Source organism: Silurus aristotelis, assembly GCF_946808225.1.
Source record: "Silurus aristotelis genome assembly, chromosome: 3".
Classification (NCBI taxonomy): domain Eukaryota; kingdom Metazoa; phylum Chordata; class Actinopteri; order Siluriformes; family Siluridae; genus Silurus; species Silurus aristotelis.
Window position 1 is genome coordinate 17,156,874 of NC_139576.1, and position 19,471 is coordinate 17,176,344.

Genomic DNA, 19,471 nt, shown 5'->3' on the forward strand with positions numbered 1-19,471 from the left:
CGAGCCAATCGGTACATATCCTCGCTCCTTTATTAGTGTGGGAGCTCACGAGCCGCCAGCTCATCCTTCACCTGAGCGGAGAGTCCCCAAATGAAGGTGTCATTGACTGATTTTCCCACTCTGCCATAGACCATTGTAAGGCCTGTCCAGAGAGCAAGGAGATGACATAGGCCACCTTAGCCTGCTCAGTGGAAAAAGAGGATGTTTGGAGACTGAAAATCAGGCTACACTGTGCCAGGAAGGACCGACAAAGTTCGGGATCTCCCGAGAAGCGAGCAGGGGGAACAAGGTGCGGCTCCCAGGGAGCAAAAACGCCGGGTTTGGGCTGGGCCTGGGGGGGCAACGGCGGAGCCGGTAGGGTTTTGAGGCGTTGTATGAGCTGCTGAAGACCCGAAGTTATTTCCTGAAGCTGCTGCTAAAGCGCAAAGCAGGGGGCGGATCCGAGAGAGGAAAGCGAGTCCGAAAAAACAGTTCGAGGTTAAGAGCCGGAGAACAGAGCAATAGAAGAAAATCCAATCCGAAAGTGAGGGCACGGAAAAAAGTTTGAGAAACCGGGAAAGTAAACTTTCCACAAGGGGAAATAGAAGGCTGGAAGGTCTCAAACGAAGCATGGAGCTGAATGAGATAATCTGGCAGCAAACGCATGCAGCCGGTGACTATTTATACAGAAACAAGATGGCCGGCGTTCTGGTGCAGCCGGCTGCAAAATGTCGCCGAACTGGAAGTGGACATCGTGACCGCGGACATGTTCGTGCGACTGGCTGACAAATACAGATGTGTATAAAAGTGTGTGTTTTTTTCATTTAATATTTAATTTCCTAAAGATACAATCTACTTAACTGTTCTACCTATTTCAGCATACTTAAACAAAATGTCCATTCCCGCCATCCTTCATTTACTAACTCTTTTAGTGTGTAATTGTCAGAATCTTTTCCTTTAAGAGAAACTCTTGAAGCCTTTACAGCCCTTGATCAGGGGCCCAAGAGTGGCAGCCTGGTATGGCCAGGACTTAAATCCACAACCACCAGATCCAAAGTCCAATGCCTTACCCACTGGCCTACCACCTCCCCTTGCTGTACACCTACGTTTCCATTTTGTTATTTTGGATATTATTAGTTTTATATATATATTGGTTAGTTATTTGATATTGTGTCCATACTTTGTTTTGTTTTTGGATTTGTTAAGTGTTTTGCACTTCCTTCCCGTGGGCTCACCACCTGCAGGAGGGACCGTAAGGGACGGTGCTGTGAGGATTGGGCAGCAGTCGAAAGCCTGCTTAGACTGCTGCCCCCGTGACCCGAATTACGGATAAGCGGGAGAAAATGAATGAATGACTGTTTTGCACTTCTTGTTCACCATAATACTTTGGAACTGTCTTCATAAAAACTTAATTAAAAAGCATACCAAGTGTTCTGTGGGCATCTATGTTAACATATTACTGGAAGAAGAAGAAAAAGAAGAAGAAGAAGAAGAAGAAGAAGAAGTAGAAAAAGTAGAAAAAGAAAAACATACTATTCCATTCACATACCTATGTACTTATGGTGCTTGGCACACTGTAAGACAGAATTACAATTCTGGTTGCCTACTCAACGTTGGTGTTTGGCCATTAACAATAATAATAATAAAAATCTGTAGACATGAAACAATCAGAGGTTGAACCATCAACCATAAACACTAAATGGAAACACTGTATTGTGATTGCCAATGTGTGACATGACTATCTGGTCTTGGTGTTGCAGAAAAAGGAAATTTTCTAAACCACTTGAATGGAAGAATGAATGGAACAGCATTCTCTGTATTTCCCCTAATGCTAATCCTATATTTAAACTTTCTAATGCTGCAGTATTTACAGTGCACACACACACACATGCGCACTCGGGAACCTCAGAGAAGTTAAAATGCTTTCTTCTAATTGTAATGCCAAAAGTCATGTCATGTCAGTCATTTCAGTTTAAGCATTTCATATTTTCTACATAAGAAGAACCACATAAAACAGAATTTAATAAGTAAAATATGGGATATAAAATATAAATTTTTTTTGTATTTGTGTTTGGTCTTTTGTGTATGGTCTAATTTAACTACCGTATACGGAAGTACACAAGCAGAAGCAGAAGAAGGAACTTCTTGAAAAACAGCATGTTTTTTTTACAGTTGTGTCTCTTTAACCCATAATAAATAACACCCTTATTTGAGTGTTCTATACTGTACATTAACTGAATCTTGCATGGATGTGGCTAAAGGACACGATGAAAGGTTTGTGAATAAATCAGACAGATTAATAGAAGACACAAGTATAGAAAAGTACTGTAAAGTTTATTAGCACTACAGGCATATGAAAAATACACTTAACATTTCTGTTATATTTGTAACAAATACAATCAAGCAAAATATCCCATAGGGAGTGTTAAAATAAAAATCCACCAAAAGAAAGCACGCCCAGGCGTATATTTAAGTGCTTTAAGTACTGCCATTAACTTAACACCAACTACATAGAAATAAAAGTTTCATAATAAAAAAGGGAGGCCATCTGTTTGTCTGCAAATATAATATGTCCTTTACAGTTTACATATTGAATATATTAAACACCAGAGACCTTTGACACAAAAAGTAGTAAGTACATTTTTAACATACCAGCCGGTACAGTTTCCAAGGTTGACGCACATAGCCCTGGAGTTGCAATTGTTTACATGTTTTCACTGTTGTTTTTTATCAGTCTATCATTTACCTAGCTGCATTTTATGTGAACGGATGTTTGCTGGGTTAAAATAAAAGTAATAAAGTAATAAGTAATTAAAATGTGTGATAAAAACTGTTCTTGCCTTGTTAAACCGTCTCGGTTCAGATTTCAACAATGATTCTTGTTTTTCCTGTTCTGGGCTTTCAGCTCAGGAAAAAGTCACGCTAACAAATATTGCAAGTTCATATATATAAGTTGATTACTTTGGTATATATACAAATTCTTTGAAAATTTTCACATGAAAGCACAAGTGTAAATCAGTGAAATCATTCAAGTTCAAATCAACACATTTGTAGTTAGTGCTTTATGTTAGGTTCTGTTTAGAGATGCACTGATCCTGCTTTTTAACAAAAGAAAACAATTTGTGTCCATTCAGTCATCACGTCCTCACACTGGTACCGTTCCAAAGATCACATGTACAGTGTTAATGCCCTTTAATATCATGTGGTTGTTTAGTATCTCCAAATATAATACAACCTGGAAGCAGACAAAAAATATGCTAGACCCAACTGAATACTGATATTAATGCCAAGATTTGAAATACTATTGATGCATCTCTACATGTTTCTGGCTGATTATAAAACTCATTCTTGCTACACTTTCATCTCCACTGACACGCAAAAAGCTTTTTGTGTTATTTTTTTTCTTTGGCCAATTCCCACCCATTAGTCAGCACGTGTTTAAGACAGCTACGAACCAGTGAAGGTGAAAACTAGTATGTACAAAATGCATGTGTAGTGAGCTGTTTACCATAGATAAATGAACCACGATATGAAACACACTGCCTCCAGCATTTTTTTCTTACCACTCTAGCTTACTATTTAGATACCGCCCTCTCCCTCTGGATACGTGTACCTCTAAACTGCCCGTTAAATGAATTTAAATCAAAAAGCTAAATTGTTAAAGTATATGTACATTTATACACAAAAATAAAAGAAGGGTCACAAATTCCCAGAATTCGATTGTGGTGGGACAAAGATGATTTCGTTTTTCACATTAACGGACAAACACAGTAGTGGCTCTTTCACTAGGACAATGCACCTACAAACACTGCCTTGTCCATAAGCAATGTGGTTATCACTTTACATTCACCTCATTATTCAGATCTTCTCAAAATTTTCGATTTCCCTACATTTAAAAAAAACATTAAACAATGGAAAAAATCCAAGGGAATAAACACATGGGGCTCTAGACATAATTTCAAAAGCTGAAAACTAGAAAGTGTAAAGGAATGGAAAAAAACACAAATTTATCACATCACAGAAAGAGTGCTTTGAAGGGGATTACAGAGGAAATGCTGTGGTTTTTTTTGTTTTTTTTTATACAATTCCAGGAATTTGTGGGTCCCCTTTGTATATTACAGTGTATATCCACAATGGAAAATATATATATACTGTAGACATATCTACAGATATTTAATGCCCCATGTTGGTGATCGTATTAAGTTCCAAGTGGTCTTCACAGTAATTTGACTCCATATTTATTGGCTCACCCATAATGATATATTATTAGTCACACAGGAGTGTGGTCCACTATAGGCAGTTTTAAATGTGGTTCCTCGATCTCCATCTGTAACATTAAGTAAAATAAAAATGAATCCTTATTATAATGCTGTCTAAGGTAAGTGTGAAGTTAACATCAGTTATGAGAAGCTAGTAAAAGTAATGTTATTGATTAGTACATCAGTTTAATCCAATCATTGTTACTTAATAATAATTTAAGCTTCAAAATAAATTCAGAAGGTCAAAAATTATTAATGCAAGGAAATTAATATTTTTTTACCATCCTTGGCTGCCTCTGCCGATGCTTTCTGATAAAAAGTGCCACAATCAGTCCAGACAGGATTACCAGTATCAATGTTATGGGAACTCCAACTGAAAATCCTGTATGAGGTTCATTCCTTGTTTCTGTTAAAGAAAAAAACAACAAGCTGATAATTGCGACTGTTTTATTGAACCTTCTTCTTCTTCTTTCGGCTGCTCCCATTAGGGGTCGCCACAGCGGATCATATACCATATACCAGCGGTCTCCATACCACCCTGTCCTCTATATCTGCCTCTTTTACACCAACTACCTGCATGTCTTCCCTCACCACATCCATGAACCTCCTCCTTGGCCTTCCTCTTTTCCTCCTACCTGGTGGCTCCATCTTCTCCATTATATTTCTACCAATATAATTCATGTCCCTTCTCTGCACATGTCCAAACCATCTCAATCTCGCCTCCCACACCTTGTCACCAAAACATCCTACATGGGCTGTCCCTCTAATAAACTCATTTCTAATCTTGTCCATCCTCGTCACTCCCAACGAAAACTTCAACATCTTCAGCTCTGCTACCTCCAGCTCCACCTCCTGTCTTTTACTCAATGCCACTGTCTCTAATCCATACAACATCGCAGGTCTCACCACAGTCCTATAAACTTTCCCTTTCATTCTTGCAGATACTCTTCTATCACAAATCACTTCTGTCACTCTTCTCCACCCACTCCACCCTGCCTGCACTCTTTTCTTTACTTCCCTAACACACTCTCCATTACTTTGCACTGTTGACCCCAGGTACCTGAACTCCTCCACCTTCTCCACCTCTTCTCCCTGCAACCGCATCACTCCACTGCCCTCCCTCTCATTCACACACATGTACTCTGTCTTACTCCTACTGACTTTCATTCCCCTTTTCTCCAGCGCATATCTCCACCTCTCCAGGCTCTTCTCAACCTGCTCTCTACTCTCACCACAAATCACAATATCATCTGCAAACATCATAGTCCAGGGAGACTCCTGTCTGACCTCGTCCGTCAACCTGTCCATCACCACTGCAAACAGGAAAGGGCTCAGGGCCGATCCTTGATGCAGTCCAACCTTCACCCTGAACCAGTCTGTCGTACCTACTGCACACTTTACTGCCGTCACACTGTCCTCATACATGTCCTGCACCACCCTCACATACTTCTCTGACACACCTGACTTCCTCATACAATACCACAACTCCTCTCTCGGCACCCTGTCGTACGCTTTCTCTAAATCCACAAATACACAATGCAGCTCCTTCTGTCCTTCTCTATACTTCTCCATCAACATCCTCAAAGCAAATAAGGCATCTGTGGTGCTCTTCCTCGGCATGAAACCATACTGTTGCTCACAGATGGTCACCTCTTCTCTCAGCCTGGCTTCCACTACTCTTTCCCATAACTTCATGGTGTGACTGATCAACTTAATTCCCCTGTAGTTACTGCAGGTCTGCACATCTCCCTTATGCTTAAAGATCGGTACCAGCACACTCCTTCTCCATTCCTCAGGCATCCTCTCCCCTTCCAGAATCCTGTTAAACAATCTGGTTAAAAACTCCACTGCCATCTCTCCTAAACATCTCCACGCTTCTACCGGTATGTCATCTGGTCCAACCGACTTTCCATTCTTCATCCTCTTAATCGCTGCTCTCACTTCCTCCTTACTAATCCTATCTACATCCTGCTTCCCCAACTCCACATCCTCCAACCTTCTCTCTCTCTGATTTTCCTCATTCATCAGCTGCTCAAAATACTCCCTCCATCTTCTCAACACACTCTCCTCACTAGTCAACACATTTCCCTCTCCATCCTTTATTGCTCTAACTTGCAGTACATCCTTCCCAGCTCGGTCCCTCTGCTTGGCCAATCGGTATAAATCCTTTTCTCCTTCCTTAGTGTCCAAACTCTTATACAGTTCCTCATATGCCTTTTCCTTGGCTTTCGCCACATCCCTTTTAACCTGCTGCCGCATCTCCTTGTACTCCTGCCTACTTTTCTCATCACTCTGTCGATCCCACTTCTGTTTTGCCAACCTCTTTCCCCTAATGCTCTCCTGCACTTCCTCATTCCACCACCACGTCTCCTTGTCTTGCTTTCTATTTCCAGATTTCACACCAAGTACTTTTCTAGCTGCCTCCCTCATCACTCCTGCAGTAGTTGCCCAATCATCCGGCACCTCTTCACCACCACCAAGCCCCTGTCTGACCTCTTCCCTGAACCTCACACTACACTCTTCCTCCTTCAGTTTCCACCATCTTATTCTTCTTTCAAACCTTACTTTCCTCCTCTTCTTCTTCACCTCCAAAACCATCCTACAGACCACCATCCGATGCTGTCTAGCTACACTGTCCCCCGCCAACACCTTACAGTCTCCAATCTCCTTCAGGTTGCATCTCCTACACAGAAGATAATCCACCTGTGTGCACCTTCCTCCACTCTTATACGTCACCCTATGATCCTCCTTCTTCTTAAAATACGTGTTCACCACTGCCATTTCCATCCTTTTAGCAAAATCTACCACCATCTGCCCTTCCACATTCCTCTCCTTAAAACCATACCTACCCATCACCTCCTCATCACCTCTGTTCCCTTCACCTACATGCCCATTAAAGTCTGCCCCAATCACCAATCGTTCTTTCCTAGGTACACCATCTACCACTTCATCTAATTCACTCCAGAATCTTTCTTTCTCCTCCATCTCACAGCCAACTTGTGGAGCATAGGCACTGATGACATTTATCATCATCCCTTCAACTTCCACCTTTACGATCATCACCCTATCAGAAACTCTCTTCACCTCCACTACACTCTTACTGTACTCTTCCTTCAGAATCACCCCTACACCATTTCTCTTCCCATCCACACCATGATAAAACAGTTTAAACCCACCTCCAATGTTCCTGGCCTTACTCCCTTTCCACTTGGTCTCCTGAACACACAACACATCTACGTTTCTCCTCTCCATCATATCAGCTATCTCTCTCCCTTTACCCGTCATAGTACCAACATTTAAAGTACCAACCCGAACCTCTACTCTCCTACACTGCTCCTTTTCCTGCCGTCTCTGTAGACGCCTTCCTCCTCTCCTTCTCCTCCTTTGGCCAACAGTAGCCCAATTTCCACCGGTACCCTGTCGGCTAACGATACCTGTGGCGGTCGTTGTTAACCCGGGCCTCGACCGATCCGGTATGAAATTCTCATTTGTGATCCGCATATTTGATTTGGCACATGTTTTACGCTGGATGCCCTTCCTAACGCAACCCTCCCCATTTACCCGGGCTTGGGACCGGCACTAAGAGTACACTGGCTTGTGCCCCCCTAATGGCTAGGTTCGACTGTTTTATTGAACCATTTAAGGCAAAATGAAAATCAAGGGCAGAAAAGACTGTACTGCTGATATTGTACTCACCTGGAGTAGGCAGAACAATATGAGAACTTGTTTGACTCTGGCTATTTATATATGGCTCTGTAAAAAGAAAATCACTTCACAATCATTTACATTTTCTTAGCATCTCTCAGCATTTTTCATTTAAACTGTAATTCAAAGAAGTTCAACTTATACTAGCTTACCTTCAACATTCAATGTAACTTTCTGCATGTCTAGGGAGCTTTCACTTTCAAAAGTAAAACATATAAACGTAGTCGCATCTTTCAAGGTCGCGTTACGAAGAAGCAGTGAGCAGTTTCCTTTTGCAGACAATAGGAAGACTTGGGTTCTGTTTACATAGAATTTATCTTGTGGATGGTCCTGACAACACTGATTTACAACTATCTTCTCACCAATCTGCCATACAACCTTTTTAGTATGTTCAGAGCAAGGGCATGGCAGCATCACATTCTGCCCAGCAATGACGTTTATACTCTCAGATGTCTTTGCTGCTCTGCTGTCTGTAACATAAACATATTAATAGAATCAGTACATATACTTCAGATGAAAAATATGATAATGCAAGAAAATAATAACTGTTCTGGACATTTTGTTTATTCTGCAGCATAAATAAAGAATACCTAATACATACTGAGGAAAGGATGTAGTAATATCTCACATAGACCATCATGATGTAACTTGTTTGGTCATATTGACTGATTTTATTTTTTATTTTTTCAAAATATGGCTGATGTGGAAAATTGTGGCATGTGCAACTACTCCATAATAGCATGTATTATTATTATTATTATTATTATTATTATTAATTTGGTTAACTTGCTATTCCTTAATACAAGTCAAATGAAGACAACTTTAGAGCTTGTTTTAAACTTTATTCACTTCCTGCTCTAAATTTGAAACTGCTGTGATTTATTTGGTAAATAATATTCTAGGAACAATCACGAAAGCCATACAAAAATCTCTGCTTGTACTGCCCCTGGGGTGGTCCTGCATGTCACAAAACCTCCATGTCACTGAAAATGAATGCAGAATGGCTCAGGAAGAACAGTGTTGAATTACTTAATACTAACATGAAAAAAAGGGGAAGAAACATAACCTGCATGTATAAAGCATGCACTTACATAATCCAGCCATTTTATAACCAAGTATTGTCTGGTGAAATAAAAAACCTGACCTCTAGAGCTCTAACCACAAATAATTATTTAACCACAAGAATGTGCAAGCATATTCAAGTCCATAAAAAGTGGATGGTAAGTGTAAATCTGAATATTAATTTAATGTTTAATAATTAAGAGATGTAAGATAAAAAGAACACTAAATGCTACTTCTAGGGAATAGCAACTACACACACACACACACACACACACACATTCAGTGTATATAAATGATATATTTATATATAAATATAATATTTATAGTTGCACTTTCCTTGAAGTATCATTCACATTACTTTGGATGTTTCTGGTTAGCATGTAGTCTGCTATAAGCATGTATATTTACATATAAATGTCCAGGCATATGCAAAAACAGGTCTCAGGAATCTACTTATTAGTATTATTTTGTATCAAACTCTTTATTTCACTTACGAAATCTTGGTTTACAAAGGCTACTTCCTTTGTTGCACTAACCACTTAGAACTTTGGCTAATACAAACACGCCCATGTTTATTCAAACTGAAATGTTGATTCGCTAAATAACTATCTAAAACTCCTTTGTTATTACTATAAAATCTTTAATTCACTTACAGTGAGACACACCAGCTTTGACTGTGCAACATTAAAAGGGTTTCAATTATAAGAATGTGAGATAGATTTAGTTTACACATAAAAAAAAAAAAAACTTCTGTCACTATATCTGGGAAGGACCAACAATGCTTGAATAATCAAATCATTATTTAAAATTACATAAGCCACAGCTGTTTGGATTTTATTTCTTCAGGCAAATTATCCAATGTCTGAAACTCAAATGTAAGCTTACCAAAGCAGAACACAGCCAAGAGCCACATCAAAACAGCTGACCTAAAACGGAAAAAAAAAAGATTAGCTGTAACACACACACACCCATCCAGCCTACTTTCAATGCAGTTTCTGGATTGTGGTCATTATCTAAGCACAACCACTGCAGATGTAGTCAAAGCCAATCTAAGCTCAAAGCTTGTATTTTCTAACCAATTCTTGCTAGTCTTAACAAAAGGTTACTGCATGATGCACTAAAATTGGAAAAGACTAGAATCATTATATGTAAAATCCTGAAGAACTGTAGAGTAAGATTAATTAAAAAAACAAAATGGTCACACATCAGCCTAGGTGCATATTCATTTTTAAATCGATATGCTTATGCTCATTTATTCATTCATTCATCTTCAGTCACCACTTTACAATGATCAGTGTAGCAGGAGATCTGAAGCCCATCGAAAGCATTAGAATGTAACAAAACATAACATGTCTTTAATCTTTCAATTGTGTACATTAAAAAGAGCATGTCTGAACCATGAAACTTGTCCTTTCTACATTTTTAAGGTCTTATGTAGGGTTACCAAGGCCCCCTGTAGCCCAAGGTATTTTTTTTTAATGCTACATTCACAATACTGAAAATGAACATCCCAATTGCACAATCTGGGTTTTCTCAAAGCCAAGATTTAATCAGCAAGGAAAAGCTGGTTGAGTGCAACAGAGATAGCTGTGCCTGTGAATGTATGCAGGTGTTGCTTCATGTTTTGTCTTGTTTTAAAGATTGACAACAAAAATGATGATTGTGCAAATGCATGGAAGTTTCTGTATTATTAGTGCCAGTATGTACCCTAATCATATTTGACAGATTCGCCACACTTTAATTATTCTGCCCACAACTGGTCGACATGAAAATGTTTTTAGTGTGGGCCATAACTGCTGCTGTTTATTTTAAGATAGTACACTAGTCACACTGGCTTTACCATCGACATAATGTGGGAGATAATTTTAAAAATCATCTAAATGTAAGTTATGTAAGCTATGTAATAGTTTTAACAGTCCCTTATACTGTATCTATTGTACGATCTTCTATTTCTGCATCTTCTTATGAACACAGAGTTAACAGAAATCTAAAACTCTAATCTAAGCTGTTAGAAAATCCCAAGTTCAAAATATTTCCCTTACAAATCTTTGCAATGTTTGTATAAGTTGAACCTGTAGTGATTAGGGAGAAGTGTCTTGTCACCAAAAAGCCATTGTGTGCTGCCTGCAGCCATACACATTTTTTTACAAACTATTCGGCGCCTAAGAATTCATATTGCAGTTTTAAATAAGAATATACCACATAAAGCTTATAAATCAGTTTGGGTTATCCCAAAAAAATCCCCAGCTACAGACCAGGAGTTGTTTGTGCGTCATTTGTACAGTACTGAGCTGCTTAGGGCATTGAGGTCTTTGTGTGGAAAACAGGAAATTATTAAAAAATTAATTATTAATCCGCTTGTAGATAAGTTACAGTTGTAACACTTGTAACTTTGTCCATATATTCCTTTATTCACTCACTTTTCCTTCCCACTCTCTCTCTCTCTCTCTTTCTCTCTCTCACACACACACACACACACACACACACACAAACACATACACCGTAGCCACATTTAGTTGTGCAAGTCAACTAATCAACCCAGCATAATGCTACATAGATGAATCACCATCAAATAATATTATTCTGCCAGAGCACTGACTCTGTACCCATTTTACTGTTCCGCATTTGTGTTTATTGCTCTAATTGTAAAAAACACAGATGAATGAAGAAGTGTTTTTTCTGTGACGTTGATCATAATTATTAGTACCAGATGGGCTGGTCTAAGTATTCTAGAATTTGCTGATATTTTGACATTTTCAACCACGACATTCTCTATAGTTTTTCACAGAATGGTGCAATAAGCAACGGATATCAAGTAAGTCACAGATCTGTGGGTGGAAATGCCTTGTTGAAAAGAGAGATCAAAATGGACAGTTTGTTTAAAGAAAATCAAGTAACTTAGTCACTATTAACAAAGCAGAAGACCATAACATGTAACATTCCTGTAAGCAAAGTACCTGAGGCTTACATGGGCACAGAGGCTCCCAAACTGGACAGTTGAAGGAAAGGTCTTTTTACAGTCTTCAATTGTCCAGTTTATGGGAGTCGAGACCCATAATAGCTTCAGATTCTTGTTCTTGGCTGACAAGAGTGAAACCTACGGCAGTCTATTGCTGTTGTAGCGCATCCACCTGAAGGTTGATGTGCTGTGAAAAGTCCAAATCAAACCAGTATTCGCCTGAGATCGTTTGCCAAGGTGTTTGACAATTGATTGACAAGGTGTTTTAGGCTGCAGATCCTCTGTACACTGGATTTTTCTTAGCTAATTCTGACACCAAAGTTGTGTGTTTAACAAAAAAAACAAGATACAGTTTCTGAAATATTCAAAGCATCTTGTCTGGCACCAACAACCATGCCACAGTTAAAGTCACAAAAACACGTTTTATGTAAGCCTAAATTTCTTAGTTGTATTTGCATGATTTATGCATAGTGCATAAATCATGTAAACAATTGTCATGACACATAATTGTCTGATTAGATAACTGCATGAATGAGCAGTTGTGTAAGGGTTCTGAATAGAGTGACCCTAAGTATGCATAGGCAAACAGTGGGGTCCAAAATTAAAGTGTAAGTACTATAATTTCTACTGCGATTTATATGACAACAGTTTGAGTGAAAAGTAAAATCTTTGAGATGTTTACATGACTCGTAATGAGAGTGTTTCAGTATTGCGCATATTCCCATTTTGCTTGATTTACAGTGTGAACAAGTTTGTGCAGAAACCTTGTGAAAATATTTCAGATTTTCAGTGTGTCTGAGACTTTTGGAGTCCACGTATATATACAGTATACACTTTATGACAGAGTAATGGAAAGAAAGAAAGAAAGAAAGAAAGAAAGAAAGAAAGAAAGAAAGAAAGAAAGAAAGAAAGAAAGAAAGAAAGAAAGAAAGAAAGAAAGAAAGAAAGAAAGAGTATTTAACGTTGCCTCTGCTGTATATGTACATTCTTTACAATATTAAAAACAGAAAATGGCAGGTTTTCTGTAGCCAGTTTTCTGGATTTAACCGAAAACATTGTTTCAGTTCCTTCTTCCTCATACTGTATTCATTACTTTGTACAGGCAACCCCCAAAATGTCTACTTTCTCGGCTTCTTTCTAGTCTTTTTGTAAGTGCGGTTCACTTTCGATTACTGCACCGTTCAAGAATGCACAGTGTCACCTCTGTGTAAAAAGTCTGACATGTTTCACAACAATTGAATTTTATTCTTTAAGACCAAAACGTTTAGTATACGTAAATAACTCAACGGAAAGTCGAAAAAACGTACAAGAGACAAACCTTGACATTGCCGTGTTTATGCAGTTTCAGCTCTATGATATACAGCCCTCTTGTCTGGACTCTTCAGCGGGCGCGTCTCTCCTCTACCTCTACCGCAAGCGCGGTCTGTGTCTCTCGCGCTCTCCCTCTCGCCCACGCGTCCTTTCCTATTGGTTAATTATTAATGCTAATCTAAATGACCAGTCTACTTTGGTTTCTGATGATGACACACATTCACGTCAATAAAAACACCCGTGCACCTGCACTTTTATGCAAATATCCAACCAACTAATCCTGTGGTGGCAGTGCAATGCATGAAGTCATGCAGATACAAGAGCTTCAGTTAATGACTGTAAGATGTCGAAGCAGAAGATTAGAAAATGGTTAGCTGTGTCCAGTTTTGATGAAACTGTTCCCAAAACCTGTATTATACTCTAATGCAGGGGTCACCAACTTTTTTGAAACTGAGAGCTACTTCTTGGGTACCGATTCATGTGAAGGGCTACCAGTTTAATACACACAGTTTTCAGTTTGATCTGAAATAACAAATTTGCTTTATTATATGTTATTATTAATAATTAATAATATTCATCTATGTTAAGACACTGATCATGTTAATGATTTCTCATAATAATTATCAACAATGATTTAACAAAATAGGAAACAGCTATTTTTAGAAAAGGCTCGAGGGCTACTCGTGTGGTCTTTGCGAGCTACCACGGGCACCACGTTGGTGACCCCTGCTCTAATGTTTCTGTCTTACAGGTGTTGCACCCAGTGCGTTTTTTCGCTTTTCCATTTGTAGTGCATACACCTCAATGCTTAAATTGTTTCTTCTGAGATTCTTTTCTGCTCACCACACTTGTAAAAAATTGAGTTATTTTCCTCTCAGCATAAACCATTCTGACCTCTCATAGTCTGACCTGAGCTGATCTTTCAGCAGCTTGGTTTTTGCACCATTCTGGATAAACTCAATGGACTGTTGTGCAATTTCCTAGAAGATCATCCTCTTCTGAAAATATCAAACAGCCCATTTGGCAGCAAAAACCTCTTGACTTGTATCTGCAGGACTTTATGAATTGCACTGCCAAAACATGACTTGGATAATTGCATGATTGAGTAGTTTAAATGTTCCTACTAAAGGGTGTTGATTAGTGTTTGATCAAATGTTTTAAACAGCAACACCAGTTTCACATCTAAATAGAAGACAGTTGTGTTGCAGTTGTGAGCCGTTTGTAATTACCTGTAATTATTTTATGCATTAGTTATTCAGAAAATGTGGACAGAATATGTGAAACACACGCAATCTGATTTATTATTTGATTTGTTTCCAATTGATCAAGTGTAACAGAAAATGAATGTAAACCTAAGTAATCAATAACTCTTTAAACCTTCTTAAAAATCATCTACACCTTTCAGTGTTTTTGGTCAGACAATGGGTGAGAAGATCATTTTTCTATACAGAACAACATAGTAATATTTCTAGGACTTTTGACTATCTTACAATTTATAATATAATAAGTTATTAATAATTAATTTTTAAGTTATTAAGTTGTTATTCTTTCACTGATCACAAGCCCTTAAGGACCAATCAGCAACAAATCCTGATGCTTGTTCAAAACTTTGATGAGTTTTGATTTTTAGAGTGCACTGTAACTGTTCTCCATTGTCACAAAGATAAGGGAAATTCTTCATAAATTCATCAGATTTACAAGAATTTTCTTGCAATTGTAATCTTGAAGAGAACTCTAGCAGTGTTTCAAGATAACATCTAACCCTCATCTGTACAATATGTGCAAAAAGCAAGATAAAAATTATTTCTCTGGATTAGGGGCAGCTGTTAAACTGACAATAAAAATTTAAGACACACAATTATAACATAGATACAAAATTGTTACTCTGAATAAAGATCGTATGCTTGCATCCTTCTGTTTTTGTTTTCTATTTCTATATATTCTATATATTCTCTCTAAAAATGTTAAAAATAAAACTACAAAACCTGAAATTCACAAATTCTATATAATACTATAAAATCGATGAATATAATACAATAGAATCTATGAACTCTTTTCCCAAAAATGTCACATAAATGTTTTTTGAATTCTGTAAAAGAAAATAATAATAAAAAATGCTTTCTTTCTTGTTTTCCTATGTGCTGTAGTTATGGTAGATAAAGATTAGGGGTTTAGTATTTTTTAAAAGGTAGCATATTAATGCATAAACGTAATACTTTTCAGATATGCTGAATTTCTAGCACATAAAACCTATAATATATGACCTCATTAGAGGATGGTAACATGATAACTGGAACATAATTTATTTGTTAAGATATTTAGATTGGAAGGGTTGCTGCTACAAACTGTTATGAATGGCCATTTAAAACCAAAACTGAGATTGTTAAATTTCTCTCTTGCTCATGTGATATGTCAGCAGTTCCTCAATTTCAGTTATTTCGACTTGACTGAAACAGTCCGAGGTTGTATTTCCCCAGGGTATGTAGTAGTGTAGTGGACTTCATAGAGACTCAGGACTCGGTTTGTGGGCAGCATGTCTTTTCAAAGAACTTTCCTTCAATTAAAATGGAATTCAGTGTGGTGTCATTTTAATACTGTTCATTGTGCTTGTTTATTTTTTAGATCTCACTTTTGAGATCTAAAAACTGTTTCTCACTGAGATTCTCACTGAGATTCTCACTGTTCAGCACAATAACAGGATGTATGGCTATATGGGTAACCAGACTAACCAGATTCAGTTTCTTAACATAACTTCCTCAAAGGAAGTGGGAATGAATGAAGCAATTTGCTAAAAGTTACATTTTGGTAGAACTTCACTCAGGATGCAACAGTGACATCTACAGGGCAAGTGCAGCAACAGTACTAAATCAATCCAGTACTGATCGAACAGATTCTTTCGAACTGTCTTTTGCAAATTATCAAAATATCCCATTCGATTGATTCAAGTTTGCATGTAGAATGTTGTTATATAAGTTAAAGCCTGTATCTAAATATGGCACATACAGGAATTTATAAACAGCTTACTGGAATGTATCATTTGTACTGATCAATTAAAGGGATTTTTTTTTTTTTTTTAAAGATAGACCAAGATTACAGATTCCATACTAAAAATAAGATAGATTCATGTTTATTGGGGTATTAAGACAACTGAGACATTTTAACAGAATTAATTGGAATTACTTTTTGTTTTTCCATGAATAGTTTTCTTTGGGTCATGATGTTTTTAGCTATGTTAGTGTTTTACAGTTTTTCTCTTATGCTAGCCTTGAGCATTATCTGTATAGTCTAGAGTCTAGACTATACAGATAATGCTCAAGGCTAGCATAAGAAACTCTAGACTCTAGACTATACAGATAATGCTCAAGGCTAGCATAAGAAACTTTAGACTCTAGACTCTAGAGTATCCTTTGCATATACAAATGAGTATAAAAGCTGGCCTTATTTAAATTTTGTTTAGACTATACCACCCATAATACACTCTAAAAAAAGGGGGGGGGGGGTTCCTTGAGGTCCTACTTTTTGGCAAATAGAACCTTTTACCAAAGAACTAGTTCTATGTAAAGCCCTTGCAGAGCAAAGAACCTGAAGTGTAAACTAACAGTAGGCCTACACAACACATTCACTAAGCTTTTTGAGTCAAGAACCACGGAAATGACTTTTTAGACAATTTAGTGACATCAGTTAATACATATATTTGTTAGAGAAGCAATTGTGTTAAATGGTGATACTAAAAGCAAAATGGATAATATTTACCTGAGGTAAAAATACTGTTGGGTAATGTTAGCACTGACAGGCGTCGTAGGTTCAAAAATCCCTATTAAGTTGATTTTGCTCCTGTTTTTAAGTTACAGTCTCCCTTTATTTTCTGTTCAGTGTTAATTATATTGTCGGTAACAGTAAGATAGTTGTGTTATGAGGAGAGGAGCTTCGAATCAGAAGCGTGACTTTTTATTTCAATGAAGCTGATCGTTAACGGTAAGTGTACTAGGCGCCGATTCAAATAAAAGCGAACCGGGTGGAAGGCAGAGGCTTTTACACATACTCGGTTTGCGGTAAGTATTTTTTCCCAGACTTATGTTAACAGGTGTAAAAGTTCTTAATGTTGGCCCTTTGGTAGCACTGTATTTTAACTGATATTATATTATTGTAACGTAATATAGCCTTCATTTGGTTTTCCATTATTTGTCTTATCAATATTAATTATCATTAATTAATCCTAAATCATTACAAACTCACAGCAATCTTACATACTGTATTGTATGAGTTTTTATGTACTCTTATTTTTTATAGCTTTAAAGCTCCGGGTCAAGCAGTTTCTAAGACAAAATACACATCACATGCTTTTAGCGCCATCACCCGACCATTAAAATTAAATACATTTCAGTAAAGAATACTTTCTTTCTCGTTTCTTTAATTCTCATTGATAATTCGACCACGGCTGATCCTCGAGTCAAGATTTTTACCCGGTGTAAAATAATGACAGTGATACAGTAGCTATTTATCATTGCAAGTTATAGCTAAGTGGGCTACATGTATGCAAAAAGTGTGTTGTTTTAATAATGGGAACATAAGGCTTTATGTCGGAGGAAAAAATTATAATAAAATGTGCATAACAATCCAATCCAGAGCATTGATGTAAAGGAAATTGAGTCGAAAAGTCGATTCAATTGACTCCTATGGTGGGAGTCTGAGTCGACTCTGAAACAACTGGAATGGAACACCACTAGATGCACATGCTGAATCAAAGTGATGATAGAGCATGGTTATAATTTAGCATTTAAATGTTCTAAAGCCAAAAATATTTACTTGTGTTTAATGCATATTTGGTTTGTGAAGTGTTATTTATGCCCTGTTTTCTTTCCCCCCACTGGAATAATCACATAGGATTTAATATCTGTGTTTTGTGTGTGTGTGAGTAATTTTGATTACTTTTCCATGTCTTCAAATTTTCTTATTGAACATTCTGTCTTGGAAATACGTCACTATATTTTAGTCAATTTCTAACTCCAGTTTCTGTACCTAATGTACAGTAATTTGTATCTGTTTTTGGGTCTTGTTAGAAATGCTGCACTCATTTTATTGCTAACACTACTTAAAGAAAATGCCAGCTTTCTCTACTGTGTAGATAGGATCTTCTTTATTTTTATTAACATTTGAGGCACTTGACTTGAATTAAAGGAACTGTTAATTATGGGGTGAATTTATTTTAAACAGGGCAGTGGTGGTCCAGTGGTTAAGGCTCTGGGTTACTGATCATAAGGTCAGGGGTTCAAGCCCCAGCACTGCCAAGCTGCCACTGTTGAGCCCTTGAGCAAGGCACTTAACCCTATCAGCTCCAGGGCCACCGTACCATGGCTGACCCTGCGCTCTGACCCCAGCTTTCAGATGAGTTGGGATATGCGAAAACCTTAAAAAGCATTTCACTGTGTGTATGTGACAAATTAGATTTTTTTTTTTTAAGTCTATTTTATGACTGCTAAATGGTGAAAATCACCTAAAAGATGAAATGTTTGTTTTACAGGAACCCAAAGGTCCTACACAAACCTTAGTGTTTAACAGCTCTTTTGATCTAATCAAGGCTGAAAGTTTCAACATTATAATCAACAACGTGATCATTATAAAATAGGCAGACATTGACATGACCCATGCCTGTTTGCAGTCTATTTTCTTTTCAATGTGCACATTCTTCCACGTTTACCTTGGTAAACCATACATTTTTGTGCTCATGTCCATGGTTACAGTGAAGGGAAATATAATTCTACAATGTGCTTGCAGAAATAACCACATACATGCCCAATATAAACAAGACCATTGTGTTTTTGGAAGTCCTGGTTTGTTAATGTTTACTTTTGTATGGTTCAGAAAATATTTAGAACATTTCACATTTGCAACTTTTATTATATTATATAATATTGGACACAGAATTTAGCTATTGACTTAAACCAGTCTCTAAATGATTTTTTTAACCAATTTTCTCCTCTGTGATACAAGTCTTGCATGAGACAGCTTTAAAATAGCAGCACAACAGATAGGATATGTCTTGTCATCCTGAGGGGCACAGTACCCAAAAGAGCAAAAATTAACATTCCCTCTTGGCTAGAAGGATGGCATAGTTTCACTCCCTGCAGTAACATTAGCTAATTGTTGGCAGGTGTGAGCACATACTGTATGTATAGATGAAGGCTGATAGTGCTTT

General features: G+C 37.6%; 1 protein-coding gene across 1 annotated transcript; it reads right to left on the reverse strand.

Annotated features, from left to right (window-relative positions):
• Positions 1-2,294: 2,294 nt before the first annotated feature.
• LOC310723478 (uncharacterized protein) lies at positions 2,295-13,550 on the reverse strand. Its single transcript, XM_083536579.1, has 6 exons — positions 13,283-13,550; positions 9,891-9,931; positions 8,096-8,413; positions 7,935-7,991; positions 4,520-4,644; positions 2,295-4,306 (listed from the first exon to the last, which is right to left on the reverse strand). Exons 1-6 carry the CDS (start codon positions 13,288-13,290, stop codon positions 4,250-4,252), a joined length of 606 nt encoding a protein of 201 aa, XP_083392705.1. The 5' UTR covers positions 13,291-13,550; the 3' UTR covers positions 2,295-4,249.
• Between the last annotated feature and the right edge of the window lie 5,921 nt (positions 13,551-19,471).

Coding starts and splice junctions, on each gene's coding strand:
- LOC310723478 (XM_083536579.1), bottom strand. Junction 4,645..7,934: donor TATTGTTCTGCCTACTCCAG/GTGAGTACAATA, acceptor TTTCTTTAACAG/AAACAAGGAATGAACCTCAT. Junction 4,307..4,519: donor GGCAGAGGCAGCCAAGGATG/GTAAAAAAATAT, acceptor TTAATGTTACAG/ATGGAGATCGAGGAACCACA.